Source organism: Pongo pygmaeus, chromosome 1 (genome assembly GCF_028885625.2).
Source record: "Pongo pygmaeus isolate AG05252 chromosome 1, NHGRI_mPonPyg2-v2.0_pri, whole genome shotgun sequence".
Taxonomy (NCBI): domain Eukaryota; kingdom Metazoa; phylum Chordata; class Mammalia; order Primates; family Hominidae; genus Pongo; species Pongo pygmaeus.
Genome location: NC_072373.2, coordinates 133306734 through 133332649, shown reverse-complemented (window position 1 = coordinate 133332649; position 25916 = coordinate 133306734). Strand labels below are relative to the sequence as shown.

The 25916-nt window shown below is 34.6% G+C and overlaps 1 protein-coding gene across 6 annotated transcripts in view; it reads left to right on the top strand.

Moving 5' to 3' along the window:
• PTBP2 (polypyrimidine tract binding protein 2) overlaps nt 1-25916 on the top strand; it is a 92353-nt gene that overhangs the window by 27412 nt on the left and 39025 nt on the right. For 5 of the 6 annotated variants that reach the window (XM_054478638.2, XM_054478647.2, XM_054478666.2 and 2 more), the window contains exons 3-5: nt 3121-3196; nt 19668-19840; nt 20676-20819. In XM_054478638.2, the coding sequence (XP_054334613.1) occupies nt 3121-3196; nt 19668-19840; nt 20676-20819 (393 nt within the window). Of the gene's footprint in view, nt 1-1069; nt 1271-3120; nt 3197-19667; nt 19841-20675; nt 20820-25916 lie in introns of those variants that run through there. The other variant, XM_054478695.2, reaches the window with a different exon arrangement.

The following is a 25916-nucleotide window of genomic DNA, read 5'->3' as shown; positions in this document are numbered from 1 at the left end:
GGCCTTTAATCTGTACTTACTTTTGCATTTTTTTTTTTAAGTGGTTTCTTTCTCTGACGTGTAGAGTGTATCTTCCTATTTCTGCATTTTCTTGTTTCTGTGGGATGTTAGTTTCTCTTGAAATGGTCATTGATATTACTCAGGAAGAAAAGTTTCTGTGGTCAGATTTAATAAGAGATATCTGTGCTAGTCTTAACATTTAATTTCTTTTAGTTGAATCTAAAATTGCTATCATTCTTAGATGAACTAAAAATTTTTTAAAGAGCATGTATTCTTTAGTAAGTATTTTGATTCTAATTACCACTAATTTGATTTGCTTCAGCAGTCATTAATGTGGGGCAGTCATCAATCACTACCATTGATCATTTATTTCATATACATTGTAAGTTAAATGACCAGGCTGAAATAATTCAGGTGAAATTATTCTGTCAGTTAATGTGGTAATGTTAACATTTATCAGTAGTGCTGAATCACTTCTTTTGGGCATAATAGTGGTAAGCTTTTTGCTCAATGCAAAGACAGGCATAATTGCTTTTTTAAATAAAAATGTGATTTGTAAAAATACTTCAGTAATTTTTGTAAAATCTCAAAATTGCAAATAATTTGACATTATTCTCAGTAATGAAGGCCGTTAAATCTGCTCTCTTAACGGCAGGTGTGAAATCATTTGAGGAAGAAAAAAGTTCATAAATACAAACTTAAAAAAATGCAAAAAGGTGCATTGCAGGAAGGAGGAAGAGTGTCTTTCATAGCACACCACAAGTTAGTATTAGAGGCTTGCTTTTCTACTTGAGTAGACCCAAGATTCCCCACCTATCGTCTTCCAAAGAAGTTACCTGTGATCCACTGCAATCACAAGTTTTACAGTGTTATACTCCAGGTGTATGGAAGGATTTGAATTCACAAATAGTCAAACATCAAAAGAATAAGCTGATAATAATACATTTGAAAAGAGGTCAGGTATATTTTTGAAAACTAGGAGAGTTAAAGTGTTTTTGTGAACTAAGGAACAAATAAAGCATTGACAATATTTTACTTGATTAGGAATTTTGTTCAGGTGAGTAAAACTTCAAGCATCGCTTAAGTTTTGTTTTTGTTTGTTACTTTTAGAATATCTGATCTGGACTTCTGTGGATTTATGGAAGGGCTGGCTTTATTTCTGTATCCTGTGGTGAGGGGCCAACTTTGATTTTGTATGCAGAGTAACTTGACCTTCAGTTTTTTTGGTCTGAGAACAAAGGCCAAAAAATATGTAACAGTTAATAATAACGTTAATTCACTTACTTAGTCAATAAATATGTGGGGACATTGTACTTGGTTGACACTTGGGAATATTATAGTGAGCACTACTGATGTGAGCCAGGCACTTTGCCTGGTAATCACTGTTCGTGTATTACTTAATTTAATCCTAAGGGCTGTGATGTAGATGTTATCCCTATTTTACAAATAAAGAACTTCAGGCTTGGAATGATTAAGTACTGTTACCTAACTGATAAGTGGAAGCTCAGCTCCAGAGCACCCTTTCTTAATACCGTATTTTCTACTTGTCCTGAAAACACGAAGAAAGCTAGGAAACATTTTCTGTTGTTGATAATGAGCCAATAATGTGTATCAGTGGTTCTTAAACTTTAGCATGCATCAGAAACACTTGAGGATTTTTTTTTTTAAACCTGGGTTTTTAGATTCCACCCTCAGAGTTTCTTATTCAGTAGGTCTGGGATTGGACCTGAGAACATGTACTGTCAGTAAGTTTCCAGGTCTATTGAGGATTTTTTTTTTAAAACCTGGGTTTTTAGATCCCACCCTCAGAGTTTCTTATTCAGTAGGTCTGGGATTGGACCTGAGAACATGTACTGTCAGTAAGTTTCCAGGTCTAATCTTAGGATTAGGGACCACACTTTGAGAATCACTAGAGTATTCAATTAGATCTTAGGGACTACACTGTGAGAATCAGTAACGTATACAATTCTGCTCATCATGTTCTTATAAAACTATGCCATGCCAAATCTTCCATATCTTGATTAGAAATTGGTTAAGAAATTAGGCTTGGTGTAAATACAGTATCAACGTGGCTTGAAATTGGTTGTATTTTTCTGTTTTTTTCTCTGTGCATTTGATGCTAATAAGTAGAAAGCTCTTAAAATATTTAAGGGAGACAACCTATTGATATCTGTTTACTGTTTTCATATTTGTTGTAATACAGTTTATTCATTATGAGTTTAAATACTAATTAGCCTGAAGCTTATGGTTAATTTGGATTTTTTGTACTTTCTGAAATGCTTTGATAATTCATTATCTCCTTTGCACATTTTTTTCATTTTGATGGTTGCATTTAACTTTTTTGTACTGATTTTTTAAATCAGCCGGTGTTGATTTAACCTATTTTAAATACTAATATCCATGTATGTAAATACACATAACCAAGGCAAAACAGTTGATTTTAGCTAGTTTAAATATTAGTCCATTCATATTTTTGTAAATACATAACATTTTCAAAATAGCTAAAATGTCACTGGCTGGTTTGAACAACTGTGCAGTTCCCAAAGAAATGAATGTATAACCTTTTCTGTAAAGAATTTTAAGACATGACCTTATTTTTTTGCAGAAAATTTCTCATTCCAAAGATTTTGCCTTTGCTTTCAGTGTTCTAGCCACTGAAATATATACCTGTTTAATTTTAATAATGATGATGATATTGATATCTAACTCACCAGAATGAAGTTCTAATTTTCTAAAGACGTGAATTATCTGGATGAATAAACGACCATTGGGATGGAGGATTTATAGAACATTTCTGAGAAAGTCTAGCTGGTGTGGCTTTGGTTTGTTTGTAAACAATTGAGATAGCTTTCCAAAGCTTTTGCTTACAGAATCTAATCACTTTTTCTATTTATTGTCTTTTGGACTTAGATTAAAGAAGGGAAGGGAACACTGTTGCCTTTCTGAGAATGGGAGAGGGATAGATGGGAGAGTAGAGGGATGAAGTTAATTTTTTATTATAGGGATTAACATTTTTAACTATTCCCAATAGTGTAACATTTGACATTTAAGTGAAAGGCTTTTAGATTAATATTTTTAAATTTAAAGATGTCTTATGCTAATTTGTTTTTGTTTTTATAGAGAGGATCTGACGAACTACTCTCAGGCAGTGTTCTCAGTAGTCCAAACTCTAATATGAGCAGCATGGTAGTTACAGGTAAGTGTTACTCTGTTAGCAGTCTGTCATTTGCCATTTTAGGGGGCAGAATGTTAAAACTCAAATTTAGCTCTGTTATACCAGGAAAGCCTTTCTTTTTAAATGCTGCGTTGAAACATTTTAGAGTAAATTTTACTAGAGTATATATGAGCTGAGTGAAAAAAAAAAAAAAAAAACACCTGAAGCTGGTAACTTTGGTGAACAAGTTACCTTAAGTTTGATTGCTTTTCATTTTTAAACCACAAATGTAATTCTTTATCACATTATAGTCCCTTCATGTGCCCCTCTGGTATTTTTATTTTGTTTTTATTTTTTGTGTTTGTGTGTCATAATATTTTTACTTTAAGTATTTATGCCACAAACCCTAAAACCCAAATTTTAAGTAAAAACCAAAGAATTCAGCTACATAGTTGTTTAAAACCATTGCAACCATAGTTGCTATGGTTTTAACTAATTTTTTGCTGAAACAGTATTTTATCCTTTTATGTTGTCTACCTGCATATTTACGATGATTTGTTTTAATCTTCAGAGTTAAAAAAAAAATTGTATATGTCTGAAACAATGTTGTTTGTAGCATCTGTCAGTAAAACAATATAGACCAAATTTTAGACCTTAGTTTTATGGCTGATGGGCCAAATTTTTTTTTTTTTTTTTTGTATTTTGTTTAGTTTTGCTTGAATTGACGTGTTCTCATCTGAATGGGCCAAATTTTGAATTTGATAATTATTATCATCAAATGAATTTACCTTACAACTCCACATTTTACATTATTTACCTGAAACCAAGGTTCCTTTTTCTGTATTTTAACTTTGAATTATTTGCTTGAGGAACAAATTATATTTGGCAATAAAAGGATCATGAAAGACTAGAAGAGATTTTGATTTCCCTTAGGTAGCTGTGCTTATGTATACATATATCTTGACACACACAAACACAAACACACATCTGACAGTTCAGTTAACTAAAAATTATAAGGACTTAACAGATAATAGTCATGATGTGAAGATAAATTTGTCAACAGGTCATTATCATTGATTTTGCTATGTAATGATTACAAAGCAAAATCACTGGGCCTTGATTTTGATAGTCAAAGTACCATGTACACATAGTTGAACAAATAGGCAGAAGTGTGTAACTCTGGTTTGTCGATTTCTCTTTTTGTTTTTACAATGCATACTGTGATCGATAATGGGAAATTAATTTGGAATTAATTTCCACATATTTAGGGCTAGTGACAGAGTAACTAGTAGCAGCTTTGGCCCCTTTTTCAGTCTCCCCCCAAAACCAAAAACTATGTAACTGAATAAAATACGTGGAACAACTGTTGTTTGGAAGTGATGAGCAGACAGTATAAGATCATCCTTGAGAGAAGGGGTGCACGTGAGGTAAGTATCATGAACACTCTGGCTTTCTGCCTTGGACTATTTTACTGTTCTAAACCACAGAGAATTGGAGAGCTCAGAGTATACAGGTCTCACTGAGCTGAAGAGACCGAGAGTGGGTGTCAGAGCTGCTCAATCATTTGGAATTTATGGAGAAGTCCTGGAGAAAAGAGAGCTGTCTAGAGGTTTAGGAATAGAGCAGGGGGCAGAATTTAGTATGGTCATTCACTTCATTCAGAGTTTTGGATAATGACTGGGTTACATGTGTGCAGGTTGAGGTTTTGCCAGGTCTATCAGAAATTGTTTGCTCTGGGGCTAAATGGTGATTCCATAGGTTGCAGAGTACTCTGAAACATTGGAGTTCTGAGAAGTCAGAATGCAGACATCTTGCAGGGTACTTCAAACACTCCATTTGGACTACAGAAAGCCTGGACTTGAATAGAAAGGATCACACCCTGTAGGAAGTGCCATCTGTAAGACTGAGATAAAAACCAGAAACCTAACCCGATAGGAAGTGAAGGATTCACCAGTTAATCTAACCAGTAACTGATGAAGGATTAACCAGTAATTTAGTTGCCCTCCAAAACAAAACAACACCCCCAAGAAAGACATGATACAGTTTTCCTGCAACCATCTTCCATAATATCTAGCATACCATCAAAAATTTCAAGTGATGTGAAGAAGCAGGAAAGTAACCCATGAAATATAAAGACACATTTAATAGGAACAGATTCCAAAATGACCTAGAGTTAGAATTAGCAGACAAGGACGATAAGTATTTTAAGCTGTACAGGAAAAGATTGAAATAATGAGTGATGGAGGAGTGTGGTTAAGAGATAAAAAAAAACTATAAAGAAAGCATGTAGAAATATTCTAATTGAAAAATACAGTTTTTGAAATAGTTGGGACTAATTCACTGGTCGGAACTAATAGCAGATTGGAGACAATAGAAGAAATGTTAGTGAACTTGAATACAGATGAATACAGTGATTAAATCTGTCAGAGAGGAGAAAGTATACCTAATGGACAATGAAGCTGTCTGACATGTAATTTGAATTTCAGAGTGAGAATGTGGGGGAAAAACATGTATCTGTTTGAGATAGTAATGACTGAGAACTTCTAAAATTTAAATAAAATATATCAACTTAATTCCTCAGAAGCTCAGGTAAACTCCTCAGGTAGGCTAAATAAAAAGAACCATACTTAGACACATAGTAGTCAAAATATTGAAAACTGGAAATGAGCAAATCTAAACAGCCGCGAAAAAAACGTCTAACAGGAGACCAACACCTTGTATTAAAGGGGAAAAAAAAAGCGGATTTCTTTAGTCTGAATGGGATGACATTAGATAACTTGGCTCTGCAGGGGATAAGAGGAGTACTGGGAATGGTTAATATGTGTATAAATTTTAAAAGGGCTCTCTCTTTTCCTGTCAGTTTCTTTGAAAGCTTTTATGTAAACAGCAACTTTGTATTATGGGGTTTATTATGTAAATGGATGTTTATATGACAACAGTTAGTACAAAGTGAAGATAAATGGAATTCTTCAGTGGTAAGGTTCTTATATTTTACCTGAAGTGGTAACAGTGTTAACTCTAACGTAAAAAGATTCTGTTAAGGTTGCATATCAAAATTCTAAGTGTAATCTCATTTAAAAAGATACAAAGAAGTATAACGAAAAGCCAATAGAGGAAAAATTGGAACATTGACTACCAGTTTTCAAGAATTACTGCAAAGCTACAGTAATTACAAATAGCATCATAACGACATAAAGAAAGATAAATAGGTCAGTGAGATAGAGCAGAGAGTTCAGAAGTTAACTCACACAATTATGGATAACTGATTTTTGACAAAGGTGCAAAGTCAATTCAGTGGAGAAAAAGTAGACTTCAACAAAGGGTGCTATAGCAGTTGGATCTATCCGTGTACAAAAAAATGATCTTGGATCTGTATCTCACACTACCTATGCAAATTAACTCGAAATGGATCATGGCCTAAATGTAAAACCAAAAATTATAAAACCTCTAGAAAAAAATACAGAAAATCTTTGTGACTTTGGATTAAGCAGAAATGTATTTGATATGACCCTAAAAGCACAATCTGTTAAAAAATGGAATTTGACATTAGAATTAAAATCTTCAGCCATTCAAAAGAAACTGTTAGGGAATGAAAAGACAAGCCATAAACTGGAAGAACATCATAACAAAGCATATAGCTGATAAAGGACTTCTATCCAGAATATTAAAAGATTCAGTATATGTAAAATCAACAATCAAGCAACAAACTACTCAATGAATTGGCCAAAATATTTGAACAGGTAGTACAGCACAAAAGACATACAGATAGTAAGTAAGCACATGAAAAAGCTGATCAGCATCGTTAGTCATTAGGGAAATGAAAATTAAAACTACAGTGAGATAATATTACAAACCTATTAATAGTGACTAAAATTAAAAAGAGTGCCATCTTGGAAAGCGTGAGTTGGGAAGAATGTGGAAGAATCATAATATTCACAATACTGCTGATGGGAATGTAAAATGATAGTACTTTGGAAAACAATTTGGTAGTTTCTCTATGATCCAGGTTATTTGTCTCCTAAGCATTTACCGAAGAGAAATGAAGGCATCTGTTCATTAAAAAGCTCTCATGTTAATGTTCATAGCCATTTTATTTGTAATCACCAAAATGTGAAACAAACATTCATCAATGGATGAACTAAGTAGATTCCTGTTTTGGCATCATATGCTTTTCCGTACAGTGGAATACAACAGCCATATAGAATGAGCTGTTGATACACACAGCAGCAAGAATGAATCTCCAAACAATTATGTTATGTAAAAGATGGGAGAAAAAAAGAGTACATCCTGTATGATTCCATTTACATAAAACTCTGGGAAATGCAAACTAATCTAAAGCAAATTCGTGGTTCCTAGGAGTTTAAGAGTGGGAAAGGACAGGCAGGAGGGGTGGCAAAGGGACACAAGAAAACTCGGGGGTGATGGACATATAAATTATTGTGATGGTGGTTTTATGGATGTATATATATGTCAAAACTTGTCAAATTTTATAATTTAAATACATGTACACATACTAGAATGGCCGAACTTCAGAACATAGATAACACCAAATGATGGCAAGGATGTGGAGCAGCAGGAACTCTCACTTATTGCTCGGTGGAATGCAGAGTGGTACAGCCACTTTGGAAGACAATTTGGCAATTTCTTAGAAAACTATACGGCCGGGCACAGTGGCTCACACCTGTAATCCCAGCACTTTGGGAAGCCAAGGCAGGCAGATCACCTGAGGTCGGGAGTTCAAAACCAGCCTGGCCAACATGGAGAAACCTGATCGCTACTAAAAAATACAAAATTAGCCAGGCGTGGTGGTGCATGCCTGTAATCCCAGGTACTCAGGAGGCTGAAGCAGGAGAATCGCTTGAACTCAGGAGGTGGAGGTTGTGGTGAGCCAAGATCGTGCCATTTCACTCCAACCTGGGCAACAAGAGCGAGACTCCATCTCAAATATACTTTCATTGTGTGATCCAGCAGTTGTGCTCCCTGGTATTTGCCTAAAGGAGTTGAAAACTTAGTCTGCGCAGCAAGTAGCACATGGATGTTTATAGCACCTTTCTTTATAGTTGCCAGAACTTCATAGCAACCAAGAAGTCCTTTAGTAGGTGAATGGCCAAATAAACTGTGGTGTATATTCAGACAGTATAATGTTAATCAGCACTAAATGGAAATGAGCTATCAAGCCATGGAGAACCTTCAGTGTATATTACTAAGTGAAAGAAGGCACTCTGAAAATTCTACATACCATATGATTCCAACTATTTGACATTCTGGAAAAAGCAAAATTATGGAGACAGTAAAAATCTGTGGTTGCTAGGGTTTGGGGGTTGAGGGAGGGATGAATTGGTGGAGTACAGAGGATTTTAGGGCAATGAAAATATTCTGCATGATACTATAATGATAGATACATGTGATACATTTTTCCAAACCCGTAGAATGTAAGACACTTGGAGTGAACCCGGAGGTAACTACAGACTGAGTGATTATAATGTGTCAGTGTAGGTTCATCAGTTGTAACAATGTGCCATCTGGTGGGAGATGTTGATAAAGGGGAGGCTATTTGGGGCAGGAGGCAGGGAAATCTCTCTGCTTTCCTCTCCATTTTGCTGCATACGTAAACTTACTCTGAAAAATGTCTTTGAAAATTTACTCATTTGCTTGCATTGCATTTCTTTTGGATATTACTGGTCTAAGTAGTCCAGTTAAAAGACAAAGATTGTCAGACTTGATTAAAAAGCAAGGCCTAACTACACTCTATACGAGGGTCAGGTGGAAATATCAAGATGCGGGTTGAAAGTAAAAAGATGGAAAATGATACTCCATGCAAACAGTAAGCACAAGAAAGTTGATATGATTATATTACTAGACAGAGAAAAATTTGAGACAAGAAGTATTACCAGATATAAACAAGCATATTTCACAATGTTGAAGGGTCAGTTTATCAGAAAACGTTTCTTAATTTGTATGCCAATAATAAGAAATTAAAGTATATTAAGAAAAGCATCACAGAACTAAGTAGAGAAACAGAAATCCACAATCATAGCCTGATTTTTTTAAAACATAATTTATGGTAATTGATAGTACAGTTACAGTCCTATCCCCCAAATAAAAAGATATATAATTTGAAAAATGCTATCATGTTGGCTTAACTTACATTTATAAAACTATACCCAGTAACTGTAAAATAACTTCAAGTGTACATAGAACATTCACAATGATAGACCTTATATTGGATTATAAAATAACTCAATAAATTTCAAATGATTGACAGCTCATGTATCTGACTGACTGTAGTGGAATTAAATTAGAAATCAAAAATAGACACCCAGGAAAGTACCAAATATTAGAAATTACACAATTGTGAACAATACATGGATTATAGAAGTGTTACCACAAGGACATATTTTTGACTGAATGAAAATATATCAAAATTTGTTGGATACGACCCAAGGGTGTGTATGGTGAAAAGCATGTCTTCAAATACCTATATTACAAAAAAAGGTTTAAAAGTCCCTATTTAAGACTGACCAAGAAAAAAGACATAAATTACCAATACTGGAAATCAAAGTCGAGATAATCACTTTCAGAGGAAGTGGAAATATACAGAGTATAATAGTATAGCATAAATAATTTAAAGTAGAGATAGCACTTTCAATAAAAGCAGAGGTATATAGAATATAGTAGGAAAATAAGTAATATTACTAATGTTAAGGCTAACAGATTCAACAACTTAGATGAAATAAGTTTCTTGACAAATGTAAAAGTGACTTATAGCTTAACAGCTGTATACTACTGTATTATACAGATTGGAATTTATAATTAAAAAAATCTTTCCACAAAGATTATTCTAGGCATAGATGGTTTCACTATTGAATTTTATGAAATTTTAAAGAAATAATAGCTGTCTTTGAAAATGGAGGAGGGAATACTACCCTGTTCACTTTATGAAACCACTATAACTGACAGCAAAACCTGACAAGGGTAATATATCAAGATTTCAGACTAGTATTTCTCATTAACCTAAATGCATATATTCTTAAGAAAATGTTGGTAAATCACCTCCAGTAGAATATGAGAGACAATTGTGAGACTTATTGCAGGATTGTAAGGTTTGTTTAGCATTTGAAAATGAATTCAGTGTAATTTGTCACAATGATAGAATGAAGAAGGAAGAATCTCTCTCAGAAAGCTAGGAAGAGAAGGAGCTTTTACAATGTAAATAAGGGGTATCTACTAAGAACCTACAACAAATTTCATACTTAATGGAGAAATATTGAATGTTTTCTTCTTAAAAACAGAAATGAAGCAAGGATGTCTGTTTTCTCAATTTTTCCCCCTAGCTTTTTGCTTACATTAAGGCAGGTGAAATAAAAGACATAAAGATTGTAAAGGAAGAAAGAAAACTGTCTTATTCACCATTCAACATGCTTTTTAAAATAGAAGACCTAAAGGTATCTACAACAGATTTGGTAGAACTAATAAGTGAATTATATACAAGTTCTATATACAGAAATAGTCTCCTTATACTTGCAGCAAATTCTTAGAAAATGAAATTTAAAAAAATCTGTTTGTAAAAGTATCAGACAGAATATCAGGAAAAAAAATTTGACAAAAGATGTGTAAGACATCTACACCAATATGAAACACTGCTAAGAGAAGTTTTAAAAAGACTTACATGAAGACGTAGACCATGTTCATGAATTAGAAGGCTCAATATGTTAACATGCCAGTTCTCCCTAAATTGGGATGGCATTGAATCTGTAAAGACTTATAAATTGAGAGTAGATTCTAAAATTTATTTGGAAATAAAAAGGAGCTAGGACAATTAAAATCATTTTGAAAAAGTAAATTTTGCCACAGTTCTCAAGACTCACCACAAACCTGTAGTTAATCCAAAACAGTTTACCACTAGCATAGTTAGTGACATACAATAGTGTTCAGGGAATAACTCATGCATTAAAGTTGCCTTGATCACTCAGTGAAGAAAGAGAAGGCCTTTCAACAGATGTGCTAGAACAGCTGAATATACGTACAAAAAAGTAAAAGAAACTCAAACCCGACATCATTCCATATAAAAAAATGAGATTAATTATATAAAAACTAATATATAGAGTTTTTAAGAAAAAGCCTAGGATATACTTGCAACTTTGGGATAAATGAAGATTTCTTAAAATAGAAAAATTACTCATCTTAAAGGAATATATAAACTTGACTCCATCAAAATGGGAAATTTCTGCTTACTCAAAAGACATTGTTAAGACACTGAAAAGACAAGGCACAGACTTGGAGAATATAATATTTGCATATCAATACATATATATGACTGTATTAGTCCATTTTCATGCTGCTGATAAAGACGTACCTGAGACTGGGTGGGCAGGCAATTTGTGAAAGAAACCAGTTTAATGAATTTACAGTTCTGTGTGACTGGGGAAGCCTCATAATCATGGTGGAAGGCAAGGAGGAGTAAGTCACATCTTACATAGATGGCAACAGGCAAAGAAAAGAGAGTTTGTGCAGGGAAACTCTCCCCTTTTTAAAACCGTGAGACTTACTTCACTGTCACGGGAACAGCATTGGAAAGACCTGCCCCCGTGATTCAGTTACCTCCCACCAGGTCCCTCCCACAACACATGGGAATTCAAGAGGAGATGTGGGTGGGGACACAGCCAAACCATATCAATGACAAAGGACTTGTATCCCAGAAGACTTGTAAAAAAAACTCCTCCAATCAATAAATATGAGCAGCCCAATTTTTTTTAAGTGACAAAAGAAGTGACATTATAAGGATGGGGGGTAACAAGCACATGAAAAGATAACATTAGTCATCACGTAATCACGAGTCAAAACCATTATGAGATAGAATTTACACCAACTAGAATGGCTAAAATTAAATAGATTGGCAACACCGAATGTTGATGAAGATGTGGAACTGTCTTTAATTACTGCTGAGTATATAACATAGTTGGGAAAATAGTTTGCTTTTTTTTTTTTTTTTTTTTTTTTTGAGACAGAGTCTTGCTCTGTCACCAGGCTGGAATGCAGTGGCATGATCTCAGCTTACTGCAACCTCCACCTCCTGGGTTCAAGCAATTCTCCTGCCTCAGCCTCCCGAGTAGCTGGAACTACAGGTGCACACCACCACACCCAGCTAATTTTTTGTATTTTTGGTAGAGACTGGGTTTCGCCATGTTGGCCAGGATGGTCTTGCTCTCTTGACCTTGTGATCCGCCCACTTCGGCCTCCCAGAGTGCTGGGATTACAGGCGTGAGCCACTGCGCCTGGCCTAGTTTGCTGTTTTCTTACAGAGTTAAACATTAACCTACTTTATGGTCCATAACTTCTACTTTTAGTTTTTTACCCAGTAAAAACATGTTTGCTGTAAAACTTGTATGTGTATCAAAAACTTTACTGATAATGGTCCCAAACTTGAAATAACCCAAATGTTTATCAACAGGAAAATGGATAAATTGTGGTATAATCATACAGTATATTACTACTTACTAATAACAAAAGAATGGTTAGTAGTACATGTGAAAACATGGGTGAATATCAAGCATTGTATGAAGCAAAAGAAACCAGACAGACCTGAAAGAGTACATAGTGTGATTCCATTTCTTGAAAGTTTAAGAGCAGATTATTAATTTTTTGTTTAGTAACCAGAATTTTGGAGATTAACAGAAAGGGAACATGGTGGCATTTTCTGGTGTGATGGAAACGTCCTATGTTAATAAACTAAGTTGCAAAACAAATCCAAAATTTGTTTGAAGCAGTAGATTATCTCTGAGAACTCTGAATTACCAGTAGTTGTGTCTTACTGTAATGCGAAATATGAGATTGGGAATGACTAGGTGAGTCCATGTAGGCAGGGGCCTAGATATGGGAGAGTGTGTGTGTGTGTGTGTGTGTGTGTGTGTGTGTGTGTGTGTGTGTGTGTGTGTGTGTGTGTGTGTGTGTGTGTGTGTGTGTGTGTGTGTGTGTGTGTGTGTGTGTGTGTGTGTGTGTGTGTGTGTGTGTGTGTGTGTGTGTGTGTGTGTGTGTGTGTGTGTAGCTTGGACTTTACCAGATTTACATTTGAGAAAGAATTTTTGTTCCATTTGTATTTCAGAAGCAGGATCAGTATTGTATAGAGAGGAGAATAGTTTTAAAACATTACAGTAGTTCATTCCAAAGATACCAAGGTCCTGAATTTTAGGGTCTTGGAAGGAGAAGATGCAGGAAATGATAAAATGAGTTACCTGGAAGAAGACAAGTTTGGAATAATATTAAAGAGTTTTGTCTTAGAATCACTGGGTTTGTCGAAGATGATGCCATTAACAAAGGGGGAAAAGTAGGAAAAGGAAACTCGTTTTTGGTGGAAAAAAAGAATAATCTGCTACTGTTCTATTTTTTTAACTATGCTTTAGGGATGATATGTAATGTACTTCATGACCAAAGAATCAATCTAATCTTTCTGTAGTGATGCCATAAAATTCCTTTAAGCCTTGTTTTAATACAAGAAGTCAATTTATTTAACCTCCATGTACAGAGGAAATACTGAGTTTTAAGATTTTTCTATTTTTTTTCTGACAAAGATGAAAGTCTGCATATATTCTAAGAGACACCAATTTGAATACTGTTGCTTATAAGAGCAAATAGCATAACAGACCTTTAAAAATTGGTGATTATATTTGCCTGGAAAAATACTCCATGTAATTCAGATGACTCAAAAGGATGTTGGTAGACAATGTTACAAGGACACTTTTATGGTTATCAGATATAGCACAGGATTTCATTTTTATGTTCCAGCTTCCAGCTTTATCTAAAATATTTCTTGTAATAGATTTTACTGTAGAATTGTTTCCTAAGGCATCTGTCGCAACAGCCTTTCCCTTATCTGTGCAGACTTTTCTTTCTCTGTACCTGTTGAATAGGTGCTTTTTGTCAAAGAAAAAATTAATTTTACAGGTGAGAAAATTTCATGTTATTAGAAACTTAATCTCAGGTAAATAAATGTTTAATAAATTGATACAGTAAGAACATTTTCTAATGAATTGGTTCCTTCAAGAGATATAAAAGTGAAATATTTCAAAAATATGACTGTTCCCAAGTAGCATTAGAATTTGATTTTGTTAAGTTTGTAACTATTTAGCAGTGACTACGAGGCTTGACAATTCTAAGGTACAGTCTCTTTAATTTTCTAGTGATTTCTTTGTAGCTACGGAACTGGAATATCCCTTTAGGTAGGTATACATATTTCTGCCATTGCCGATTGTTACTCTGTAATAGCAGGATTTTTTGAAAATTATTGCTAAACATGACAGTTTGCTCTACCTGAAAGTAGTTAAACCATTCCACAGAGTCTGGAACATTTTACTTAGAACTCTTTTAAGATTTTCATTTTAACTTTTACAGACATATTTTTGAGGTGATGTCATTTTGTTTTGCTATAATGTTTTGAAAGTATTCCAGTATATTATTTCATAGTTTTACTATTTATGAAGGTTTTAACAACTCATCTTCTTCATATAAGGGTAGTGAGAGCCTTATTTCATAGTGTTACTATTTATGAGGGTTTTAACAACTTATCTTCTTGTATATAAAGGTAGTGAGAGCCTTCTCTAGGTGCCTTCTGTGTTTTTCCAGCTCATGCCTAATATACTTTTGACAACTAGGCCACACAACTACTTGGAAATACAAGAGTTAATAGTTACCTTTTACGGAAACCTAGTGAGGCTTTTTGTGTGGTGGCTGTTGCAGAAACAGCCAACAGAATAACAGAAGTACCACCTATCTGCATCTACCTGCTTTTTTTCTCGTTAACTCTTCTTTAGAATTTGTTTCTCATACAGGAAAGAGTAGCAGCATTCGTTTTTTTTCTTAGCTTAGAGTCTTTTTATTTTGTTTTTTGTTTTTCTAAAGCTAGAAGACACTGCTTTGCCTTGAAGTCTAAAACTGTTTAGAATTAAAACTGCTTTGCCTTTCAGTTTCATATTTGATAAAGAGAGTTAGGGAAACTTTTATAAATGTGTGTCTCTGAAAGACTTGGAGAATGAAGATGTACTTAAGTTTTGTCACTGGTTTTCATTAGGTTTTGCAGTGTTGTATTTTATATTTGTACACAGTTGAAAGCATAATGGTGAATGAGTAGGACTAAAATAATTTACAAATTACATGAGAAAGTAGGCCAGGTGCTGTGGCTCATGCCTGTATTTCAGCACTTTGGGAGGCTGAGGCAGGTGGATCACTTGAGGCCAGGAGTTCGAGACCAGCCTGGCCAACATGGTGAAACCCCATCTCTACTGAAAATACAAAAATTAGCTGGGTATGGTGGTGCACGCCTGAATTCCCAGCTACATGGGAGGCTGTGGCACAAGAATCACTTAAACCTGGGAAGTGGAGGTTGTAGTCAACCAAGATCACGCCACTGTACTCCAGCCTGGCAATACAGCAAGACTCTATCGTTGATAGATAGATAGATAGATAGATAGATAGATAGATAGATAGATAATAAGATAGATAGATAATAAGATAGATAATAAGATAGATAAGATAGATAGATAGATAGATAGGATAGATAAGATAGATAGATATTGTGAAACCCAGTGCTAGAGTGTTTATATTTAATAAGTACAGATAGGTAGAGTATTGGAACAAAAACAGCATGGGAAACTAACAATTTTGGGGAATGAATGAGTAATCAGGATTCAAAGCAAGTATCAAATGAGTCAGGGGAAATTAGAAAAGTAGAAATTGAAATTTTTAGGGGTGCTGTTAGAGAAATTCAGTGAGGAAGAGAGGGTTCACAGTTCCTTGTTGACTGATGGATGTGGTGATTTAACAGATTACCCATGATCTTGCCGACACCCATTTATGTAAAAATTGCAGTAAAAGCTAGTGGAGAACAAAGGTCAGTCAGCAGGAGAAAAGTGATGTACTGATCAGAGGTGAAGATGCTGGCTTTAGAATTGAGGTAAAAAAACTGGTTTTGAGTTTGGAAGAGAAGTATTCAAGTAGAAACCATTTAAAAATTTTATTTGCTTTGAATCCATGATTACATGAACATCTTCCCTAAACAAGAGGCTTTAAAAGAGTTAAATAATATATGGAAAATGGTGTGCTTAAAGATTTTTCATATGCAATGAATAAAATTTATATGCATAAATAAAAGCATTACCTCATGCCTTCTTAACTGAACATAAACATTTGAATTATTACTGGTTTTACACACCCAAACAAAAGTTCTGGGTTTACTGGAGGAATGGAAGGGAAAGATCTCTTTCATTCTCCCAGTAAACCTTTTCCATTCAGGATCATGGGAAGATGCTGAAGAATTGTAGAACTGTAACACAGGCAGACCTAGTGTTTCATAAGCTGTGAACCACACATTTTTGGACCCTTTTTCGGTGTTGCTGGAGTGTTTTTATATTTGAAAATAGGCTTTGTTATATTATTAAAGGAGCCCCCATTCCCAGTTTCACATTCTCGTAGTATCATTTATTTAAAATGAAGACTTTTATAATATTTGGCACTAAGATATGAATACTTAGTTAGTCACCCCATGGAAGCTATTAACTAACTGAGGGAGTGTCAGGTAGTGTAAATGTTGATAGTTTACTACAGTAACTGGCTTGGTCTTTGGGAGAAAAGGACAGATCTTTTTTAGGCAACCTGTATGTAATGTAAAGTTTGTTTTTGAGATCCTTCTATAGTGTAGTTGTTGAAGAGCACAGACTATGGAATCATGCTCCCTGAGTTTAATCCTTTCTCTAGTACTTCCTATCTATACCACTTAGTAACTATCTAATCTTGGGCATTTAACTAATTGTTACCTTGTAAATGGGGTTGATAGGTCATGATGATAGCAATCTGAGAGTTTTAAATTGCCTGGCATGTAGTTAATTAGCAGTGAATGTTAAATATTGATGCAAAATAAAATTACATCTTTTCTATATTTTTTCCAAGAAGTCAAGATCTTTGTCTTATCCTTTAATTCTCAAAAGTTTCCTATCTTCTTTCTGTGTTATTCAGCTGTTTTACTTCTGCTCAACATCCACTATCCAGAAAACATCCAACACAAATCCAAAGTAAATTATTTAATTTCCTTAATAATAGGTTTAGGCAGGCTTTTGCCTTTTGGGAATTATTTTCGGAAAATCATTTGAAAGGGGAAGCCTTTTTTCTCCTTATGGGTACAGCGATAGGTGGTATCTTTATTGGTCTTTTTTTTTTCCTTGTCTTTCTCCCAGAAGGAAAAGGACAGACCAAATTAGGAGAAACTGAAATTTGCTTTTTTGAGTATCCTGATACCATAACCTATAACACATGGGACTTTAGGTTGGATTGTGAAGTATTTGTTCTTGTTATTCAAACAAACTAATGAACAAGAACAAATTATCAAGTTTCTGTACTCAGACTGCTTTGTCAAAAAAAGGTCTTAGTCCTGTATCAGAAGAATGTGTTCCTTGTTGACTGATGCTGATTGTTGTGTGTGCCAATTACATGTTTTAAAGTGTATTTTTTGGATTCTGTGCTTTGGCTTACATTTTCAATTAACGGGCCTAGAGATGATTTTGTTAGATAACATACTACAAAATGCAAAGTTCAGTCCCTTCCTTTTGACAAATTCAGATGCCCTGTGCACACACAAATCTTTGTCAGTAGTGAAAGGACATGTGATAGCTTCCTGTAGTTTTTTCATATTTCTGGAGTGGTGAAGAGCTAGCTAGCCAAGATTTTCAGGGTAGTATATTCAGAAGCCAGAGCTTACTCTTCTGTACAAAGACAACCTAAGGGGATTTTTAAATGCATTGGCTGGCCGTTGAAGTATATAAACCTAAGTGAAACTCCTGGAGTAAAATATGACTTAAGTATAGCTTGAGTCCATATATTATCTCTTAGAGATACCTTCTCTGATCATCCAATAAAGCCATTACTACTATCATCTTCCAGTCCCAGACAAAGTCACTTTTAAGCACATCACTGTTTTACCTCACAGCACGTACCATAGAAAGTATCTGGTTCAAGTACTAGTTAGTCCAGCTCCCCACTATAAGGTATCAGGAATCATAATCATCTTGTTCACTCTGCTGTACCCTCAGAATGTAAAACATTGCTAGACACATCCCTGAATACCCAGTAAATGTTTAAGGAATTAATGAGTGAATTAATTTTGAAGATACTTTGGAGACCAAGATAATCTGACAGGCTTATAGATATTGTTAACATATACAAACACATTATATTGTTTATAGGTTGTATTGAATGTTTTGGGAAATACCATAAATTACCTAAAGTTTTATACAAAATGGAGTATACATGTATATTTCTGAATGTGTCAAGATCCTTCATTTTAGCTACAGTCTCAGAAATATCCTTGAGATCCTAAAAGACTAAGAACTATTGATCTGGCATAGTAGATATACTGCAAGTCCTTCAAACAACTATATTTAAATATTATCTATTTTATAGGCATTTTGAATAATATTTTTATTTTTTGGTGAAGATTTGGAATGAAGACAGTTAACTAATTTGTTGATTGAATTATGTTAATTTACTTTAAATCTCACGGTAACAGAATAAGGTAATTAAGTTCATGAGTGATTTAGAGTATATTGATGTTAATAGTCACAAAATATTAGGTACTTTAGATGGTAATAGTAATATATCAGGAGAGGCTCATTGTAGATAAGCCATAATATGGATTGACTGCATTATCATTTTTATAAACTTTACATTCTTTGATCCCACCTTCAAGTACATTTTTCAAATCAAACAATTTATAATTTCTCAGGTAAAATTATAATCTTCCTAATTTTTGTCAACCCAGTTTTTTCAGTTTTTAAAAATGTTCATATTAGTTCATTATAAGATGATTAAATTACAAGATACAGTCATAAATCTTGGGGATAGTGATGAGGATACCCTCGGAGAAATGCATTGTTAGGTAATTTTGTCATTGCATAAATGTCATAGAGTACATTTACACAAACCTGCCACACATGTAGGCAATGTGGTATATGTAGCCTTTTGCTCCTAGGCAACAAACTTGACAGCATGTTACTCTTCTGAATACTGGAGGCAGTTGTAACACAGTAGTAAGTATTGATGTATCTAAACAGAAAAGGTACAATAAAAATATGGTATTATAATCTTATGGGACCACCATTGTAGATGCGGCCTGTCAGTGACCAAAATGTAGTTATGTGGCACATGACTGTGATTGTATTCTTTAGTCATTGGACAGTTTCTTTATGAGATTACATTTTAATGTTGTTGCTTATTAATAATTACTCTTTATAATGCTGTTGAGAAACATTAACAGCAATCTTAACTAATTGATAATTTCATTTAATAATAATAGGTGGATATGATTTTATTCCTTTGAAAGCCTAGCGTTTGAATTTTCAAGAATTATTTAAGTATTCTCAGCTATGTTTTCAAGTTCTTTTTGGAAATTTGTAGTTTTTTTACACAAATAGGAAAATTCATACATTCTTTTATTGTTGATGTATAAAGACTGTTTTTTAATGTCTTTCAGCCAATGGTAACGATAGTAAAAAATTTAAAGGAGAAGATAAAATGGATGGTGCTCCTTCTCGTGTACTTCATATTCGAAAATTACCTGGGGAAGTAACAGAAACTGAAGTTATTGCTTTAGGCTTACCTTTTGGTAAGGTGACCAACATCCTTATGCTGAAAGGAAAAAATCAGGTATACTTCTTTCGGGGTTTATGAAATGTTAAACCCCAAACTATCCAGCAGGTGTGAATTAATTGTAAAAGGGAGAAAATAGTAGGTTATTTTTCTTAAAGAACAGAAGTCTTATTCTCACTTTTTCGAGTAGATGTCTGTGAGAAACTAATGCTAGGTAGCCAAAGTGAATGAATCACTATAGTTTTTAAACTTTGCCTTTTGAATTCACTTTAGGGCTCTAATTGAATAATTGTTATGAAATTGTGGAAAATACAAAGGAAGTATTTCTTTTACTGTGGCTCTGTTCTTTGATACCGGAAATCAGTAGGGCTACTAGTCGCATCTTTCCTTAAGCTTACTTTATGAGAATATGAAATTTTATTTAAAAATGTTAAATGATACCATTTAGAAGAATTTATGAAATTTAACACTCCCTTTTATATACTTAAGGTTAATCTGACATTTAATTTGTAATTTTGTTCTTTGTCTCTATATAATTATACTGCTTTTCAAATGACTTGGAAATCTTATATTCTTTAGGGTAGAAGTGGTAAAATTCTGATGCTAGAAAATGTTTACATTTTCTCTAGCATTTGTTGCGGGAATAATTTGTGGGTGTGAAAAATCATAGGTGGAAGGCAGAAGCAGCATGTACTCAGTTTTCTTCTGAGGTTAGCTTTAACTGTATACCTAAACTTCAACAAGAGATTTCTAAATCTACTTATTAGAACATTTAAAAGTAACTTGAAAGATTATATTCTAGATAATTGATTAAAATCAGCAGAATAGATTGCTTAGCTATTAATTTTATTTGAATTTATAGTATTAAAAATTGTGTTACTTAAATTTTCAGGCATTTTTGGAACTAGCAACCGAGGAAGCAGCTATTACTATGGTTAATTACTATTCTGCTGTGACACCTCATCTTCGTAACCAACCAATATATATCCAGTACTCGAATCACAAAGAACTAAAGACAGATAATACATTAAACCAAGTAAGTGTGTGTAGGTACATAAATAAAATGGCCTAGAACATATTATGAATCTCATAAACATTAATAGGAAGGAAATGTTTACCTGTTCAGATGTTCCTTATAGGCATTTTCTTGTTATTTTTAAGGTATTTTCTTTTTTTTTTTTTTTTTTTTTCTGGGTGGAAAGGAAGGAGAAAGGAGAGCATTTTTAAGGTATTTTCATGCAGAATGTTTCTAAGTATTAAATACTATGTCATTTTGAATTCCTTTAAACCCCTGGTCAAATGTTCTTTTTCTTGTTGCAAGTTAAAATTTTTGTGTAGAAACTTATCAGGTAGGATTTATTATTAGCATAAACTATTTATACAACTCTCCTGCTTAGAATTTAAGGTATGAAGTTCAGTGCCTTTGGTTATTTGACTTTTTTTATAGGTCTTAATTTCTTATGGAAAATTTTTTTTTGAAGATGTGTTCATGATTTTCCTGGAAAAGAAATCTTAAGGATGAAGAATATATGAATGTATTGATGTTTTAAAAATGTAATATAGAAGATATTGTTTAAAATTAATGTATTTAAAAATAGCATTAGAATGTTTTCTGACCTACATTATAAGACTGCTGTAATGATCTAAAACTTTAGCTGTTTTAATATAGTTTTAAAACTAATGGTATCTTTCTCTGTCAGTAAAATACAAACTTTTTCTTAATAAAAATGTAATGGAAAACTATTCCTCATAGATTTTTGTCACTTCACAAAGTGACAAAATCATTTTGATAGTTTATGGAAAATAAGCTTGTAAAACTTTTTACCTAAAAGATAGGACTGAAATTGCAGCTGTTTTTTTAATTTGATGATGAGTTTTTAATTTCTTTTGAAAAAGAATGTACACTTCCAATAATTTATCAAGAGGAAGAATACCAAAAGAAAATATCTGCTCTTCTTTCTTTTTACTTAGATTTTTTTGCATTTTTAACTTATTTTTAACAAATAATTGTATGTACTTATGGTGTACAATGCAATGTTTTAATACATATATATTATGGAATGATCAAATCTGGCTAGTAACATATTCATCACTTCCAATACTTACAATTTCTTTATGGTAAGAACATTTAAAATTCCTTTAGCTATTTTGAGGTATACAGTGGAATGTGGAAAAACTGTTTTTCCTCTGCTCACACCACAACAATCAACACAGAAGGCTTCTGTGGCCACAAATGTGGGGGAATTTTTTTCCACGCCAAGCAAGCAGTCAGGTCTGCAGTGTTCTCCAACTTAGGTCAGTTTCAACACTGTCTGCCGGGAGATAGCATCAGATCCCACAGGTTGAGGGCTCAGTCCCACAAGATCTCCTCAGACACCAGCAAGTCAGGCCTCTGGAACTTCTGATTGACCAGCTTCAAGTTGGGGTTCCCACAACCCCCCCCCCCCGCCCCCGCTTTTGGATTTCATTAATTTGCTAGAGCAGCACACAGAACTCAAGGAAACATTTACTGAGATTTACTAGTTTATTATATAGGATATTACAAAGGATAATAAGCCTCTAATCATGCCTTGGTCTTTCAGGTGACCAGTCCCCATCCTAAAGTGGGGCTGCCAGCCATCAGTCAACTTATTAGCATACAAAATATATCACTTTGGAGACTTATTAGGAATTTAGAGTTGTATGACAGGAAATGGGGTTGAGGACCAAATGTCTATTTTACAATGTCACAATACAATATTATGCATTACAGTAGTTGTCATGCTGTGCAGTAGATCACCAGAACCTATTCTTCCTGTCTGAAACTTTGTACTTTGACCATCATCTGCCCTTTCCCTGTTCACTCCTCCCTCCCCCAGCCTCTGGTGACTATTTTTCTACTCTCTACTAATGTGAGTTCAGCTTTTTTAGATTACATATGTAAGTGAGATAATGTGGTATTTGTCTTTCTTTCTTTGGCTTATTCACTTAGCACACACAGTGTCCTCTTAAAATGACATTTAATATCCCATTTCTAGTTCATTATTATTTAAGTAATTTGCAAGTACATTCTCATTTTAAAAGATTAAACGAAAGGAACATGTAAAGAATAAAGCTGGGGGCTGGGCTTGGTGGCTCATACTGGTAATCCCAGCACTTTGGGAGGCTGAGGTGGGTGGATTACCTGAGGTCAGGAGTTCAAGACCCTCCTGACCAACATGGTGAAACCCTGAGTCTACTAAAAATACAAAAAAAAAAAAAAAATCAGCCAGGCATGGTGCCAGGTGCCTGTAATCCCAGCTACTCGGAGGCTGAGGCAGAGAGAATTGCTTGAACCCGGGAGGTGGACCTTGCAGTGATCCCAGATGCGCCACTGCACTACAGCCTGGGTGACAGAGCGAGACTCTGTCTCAAAAAAAAAAAAAAGAATCAAGCTAGGGCCTACACATGGATAGATGTGGAGGAGGGGCACTTAGGATGACCAGTGGACGCCCCATTGAGAGGGGATATTTGAATAATGAACTTCAAAGTGGTTAGGTAATAAGCCACTTATTCCAGACCGAAGGAATAATCAATGCAAAGTTCCTTCTGTTGAAAAAAATGCTTTTATAATTTTATTTTTCATTTTCTAAAGCCCTTCAATCTCCTTGATTTTTTTTTTTGTAGTTGGTTATGCCTTAAGACAACAGTATTTATATCTTTTTTTGTAGTTGGTTTTGCCTTACGACAACAGTATTTTGAGGATACTAATTACAGTATTTAAAAAATACATCACTATATGCTGAGTTATTTTTTCAGTGTTAGCATTTATGTTTATCTTGTTCTCATTCTCTTCATCCCCCTTTGTTGTCTTTTCGTGTTTCAGAATGGACAATTAGATTTTGTTAAAGTTGTATGCTTTTCTCTAGGATAAAGTAATGAAGAGCGTCTACTAAGCTGTTACCCCCATTCCCCCCAAATATCAAAGAGGCTCTTATTCTGGGTCAACAAAACTCCCTTTAGAATTTCTGGTACCAGGCTGGGCGTGGTGGCTCACACTTGTAATTCCAGCACTTTGGGAGGCCAAGGTGGGCGGATCACGAGGTCAGGAGATCAAGACCATGGTGAAACCCCGTCTCTACTAAAAATACAAAAGTTAGCCGGACGTGGTGGCAGGCGCCTGTAGTCCCAGCTACTCGGGAGGCTGAGGCAGGAGAATGGCGTGAACCCAGGAGGCGGAGCTTGCAGTGAGCTGAGATTGCGCCACTGCACTCCAGCCTGGGTGACAGAGCGAGACTCTGTATCAAAAAAAAAAAAAAAAAAAAAAAAAAAGAATTTCTGGTACCAGCAGGGCACTTTGGCTCATGCCTGTAATCCCAACACTTTGAGAAGCTGAGGTAAATTCGGGGCAGCAGTGAACTGGTCACACCACTGCACTCCAGCCTCAGCAACAAAGTGAGACACAGTCTCTTAAAAAAAAAAAGAAAGAAATTCTGGATCCTTTAAGGTAGATTTGTTGTTGTTTTCTTCTTTTAATGGTGAGGGTACAAGTTGGTCAGAGGAGGGAGAAGAGAAATTTAGCTCTTTTGTTAATGAACTAGACTTTCTGTTCATCCGTTTTTCACCCACTCCCTCCTCCTGTGAACCTGCCAATTTCTAATTTGGTTCCTGTGGCTGCTACCAGTATAACACCTGTTTGCTGTGTGTTCACTGTGTCTCCAGTCCGTTTGGTTCCATTCATTTTCTGTATTCCAGGAATTTGATAAAATTATTCTCAGCTAATGATAACCTTCCCTCCCTTCAGTGTTTGTTTATTTTATATTCATTCACTTCTAGGCATTTTAATAGAGTTTCATAATAGAAGACATGCAAATGAGTATGCATTAACCATGAATTCTTCCACATCCCTTCATGAAATCACCAGGTCCTGTTAGTTCACACTTTTTAATTACCTGCCTGGTTTTCTCCATCTTTCCTGCTACTTGTATTGCTCAAACACACTCACCTGTTGGCTATATTACTACGACAGTTCTCTTTATAAACTACTTTCTTTTTCTTTTCCCTCCTGGAATTTTTTTCTCCCTAGTACAGCCAGTACATATCTTTCTCAAATGCACATATCTAAGTTACTCCCATGCAGTAGGTCCTGTTCATACTCAGGGTAAAGGCCCTTTCTGAGATTACTACTTTTTGTCTTGTCTTATGACTACTCCCACCCTATTTCTTATGCTTCTGCCCCAAAAATAATGGTGCATCCTGTAACCTGGCATGCTTTCTCCTGATGTCAGTTGTTTGCTGCCATTATGTCACTGCTCTCATGCATGGAATATTGTGGGTTGGCCTGCCTTTTGCACCGCCCTTCCTCCATTTCACACTTCACATGGCCAGTGTTAAATATCTTGAGGTCTCCCTTTAGATATTTCGTCCCCTAAAAGCTATCCCCTGATAAGCAAAGAGTAGATTAGGTTTGGATTGAGAGCATTAACTCCGAATGAGATACTGCTATGCACATAACCAGAGTGGCTAAAATTAAAAGGATAGGTAATAAAATACTGGTGACAACCATTTTTGAAAACTTGAAATATCTATTGAAGTTGAGCATATACCTATTCTTTGATGTAGTAAACTCGCTCCTAGTTAACATACCTGAGAACGTATACATATGTATATTAAAAGATACGTACAAGAAAGTTCATGGAACGCTGTATGTAATAGCCCAAAAAACTATAAATCATCCAAATGTTCAACAGCAGCAGAATATGTTGTGGTGTGTTCATTTAGTGGAGTATTGTATAGTAATAAAAATGAACAAGCTACTGCTGCCTGCAAAACATGGGTAGTGTACATCATAATTATTGAAAGAAGCCAAACCAAAGTAGAATACATCTGATACGATTCCATTTATGTAACTTGGAGGAAGTATGAGTATGGCTTCTAGGGTGTTGATAATATTTATATATATATATGCTTGTAGATGTAGCTAATATCTCTGGAAGGATACCGAAGATACTGAAGATAATACTGTGAGGGATTGGTAGGGGAAAATGGACTAGGTGACAGAGTTGCAGGAGAATTTTTAATCTTTTATACCACTTTTATATCATGATCATGGATTCCTGTTTTAAAAAACACATTTTATTATTTGAAGCAGCAGATGTTAGTGTTTTTCTAAGTT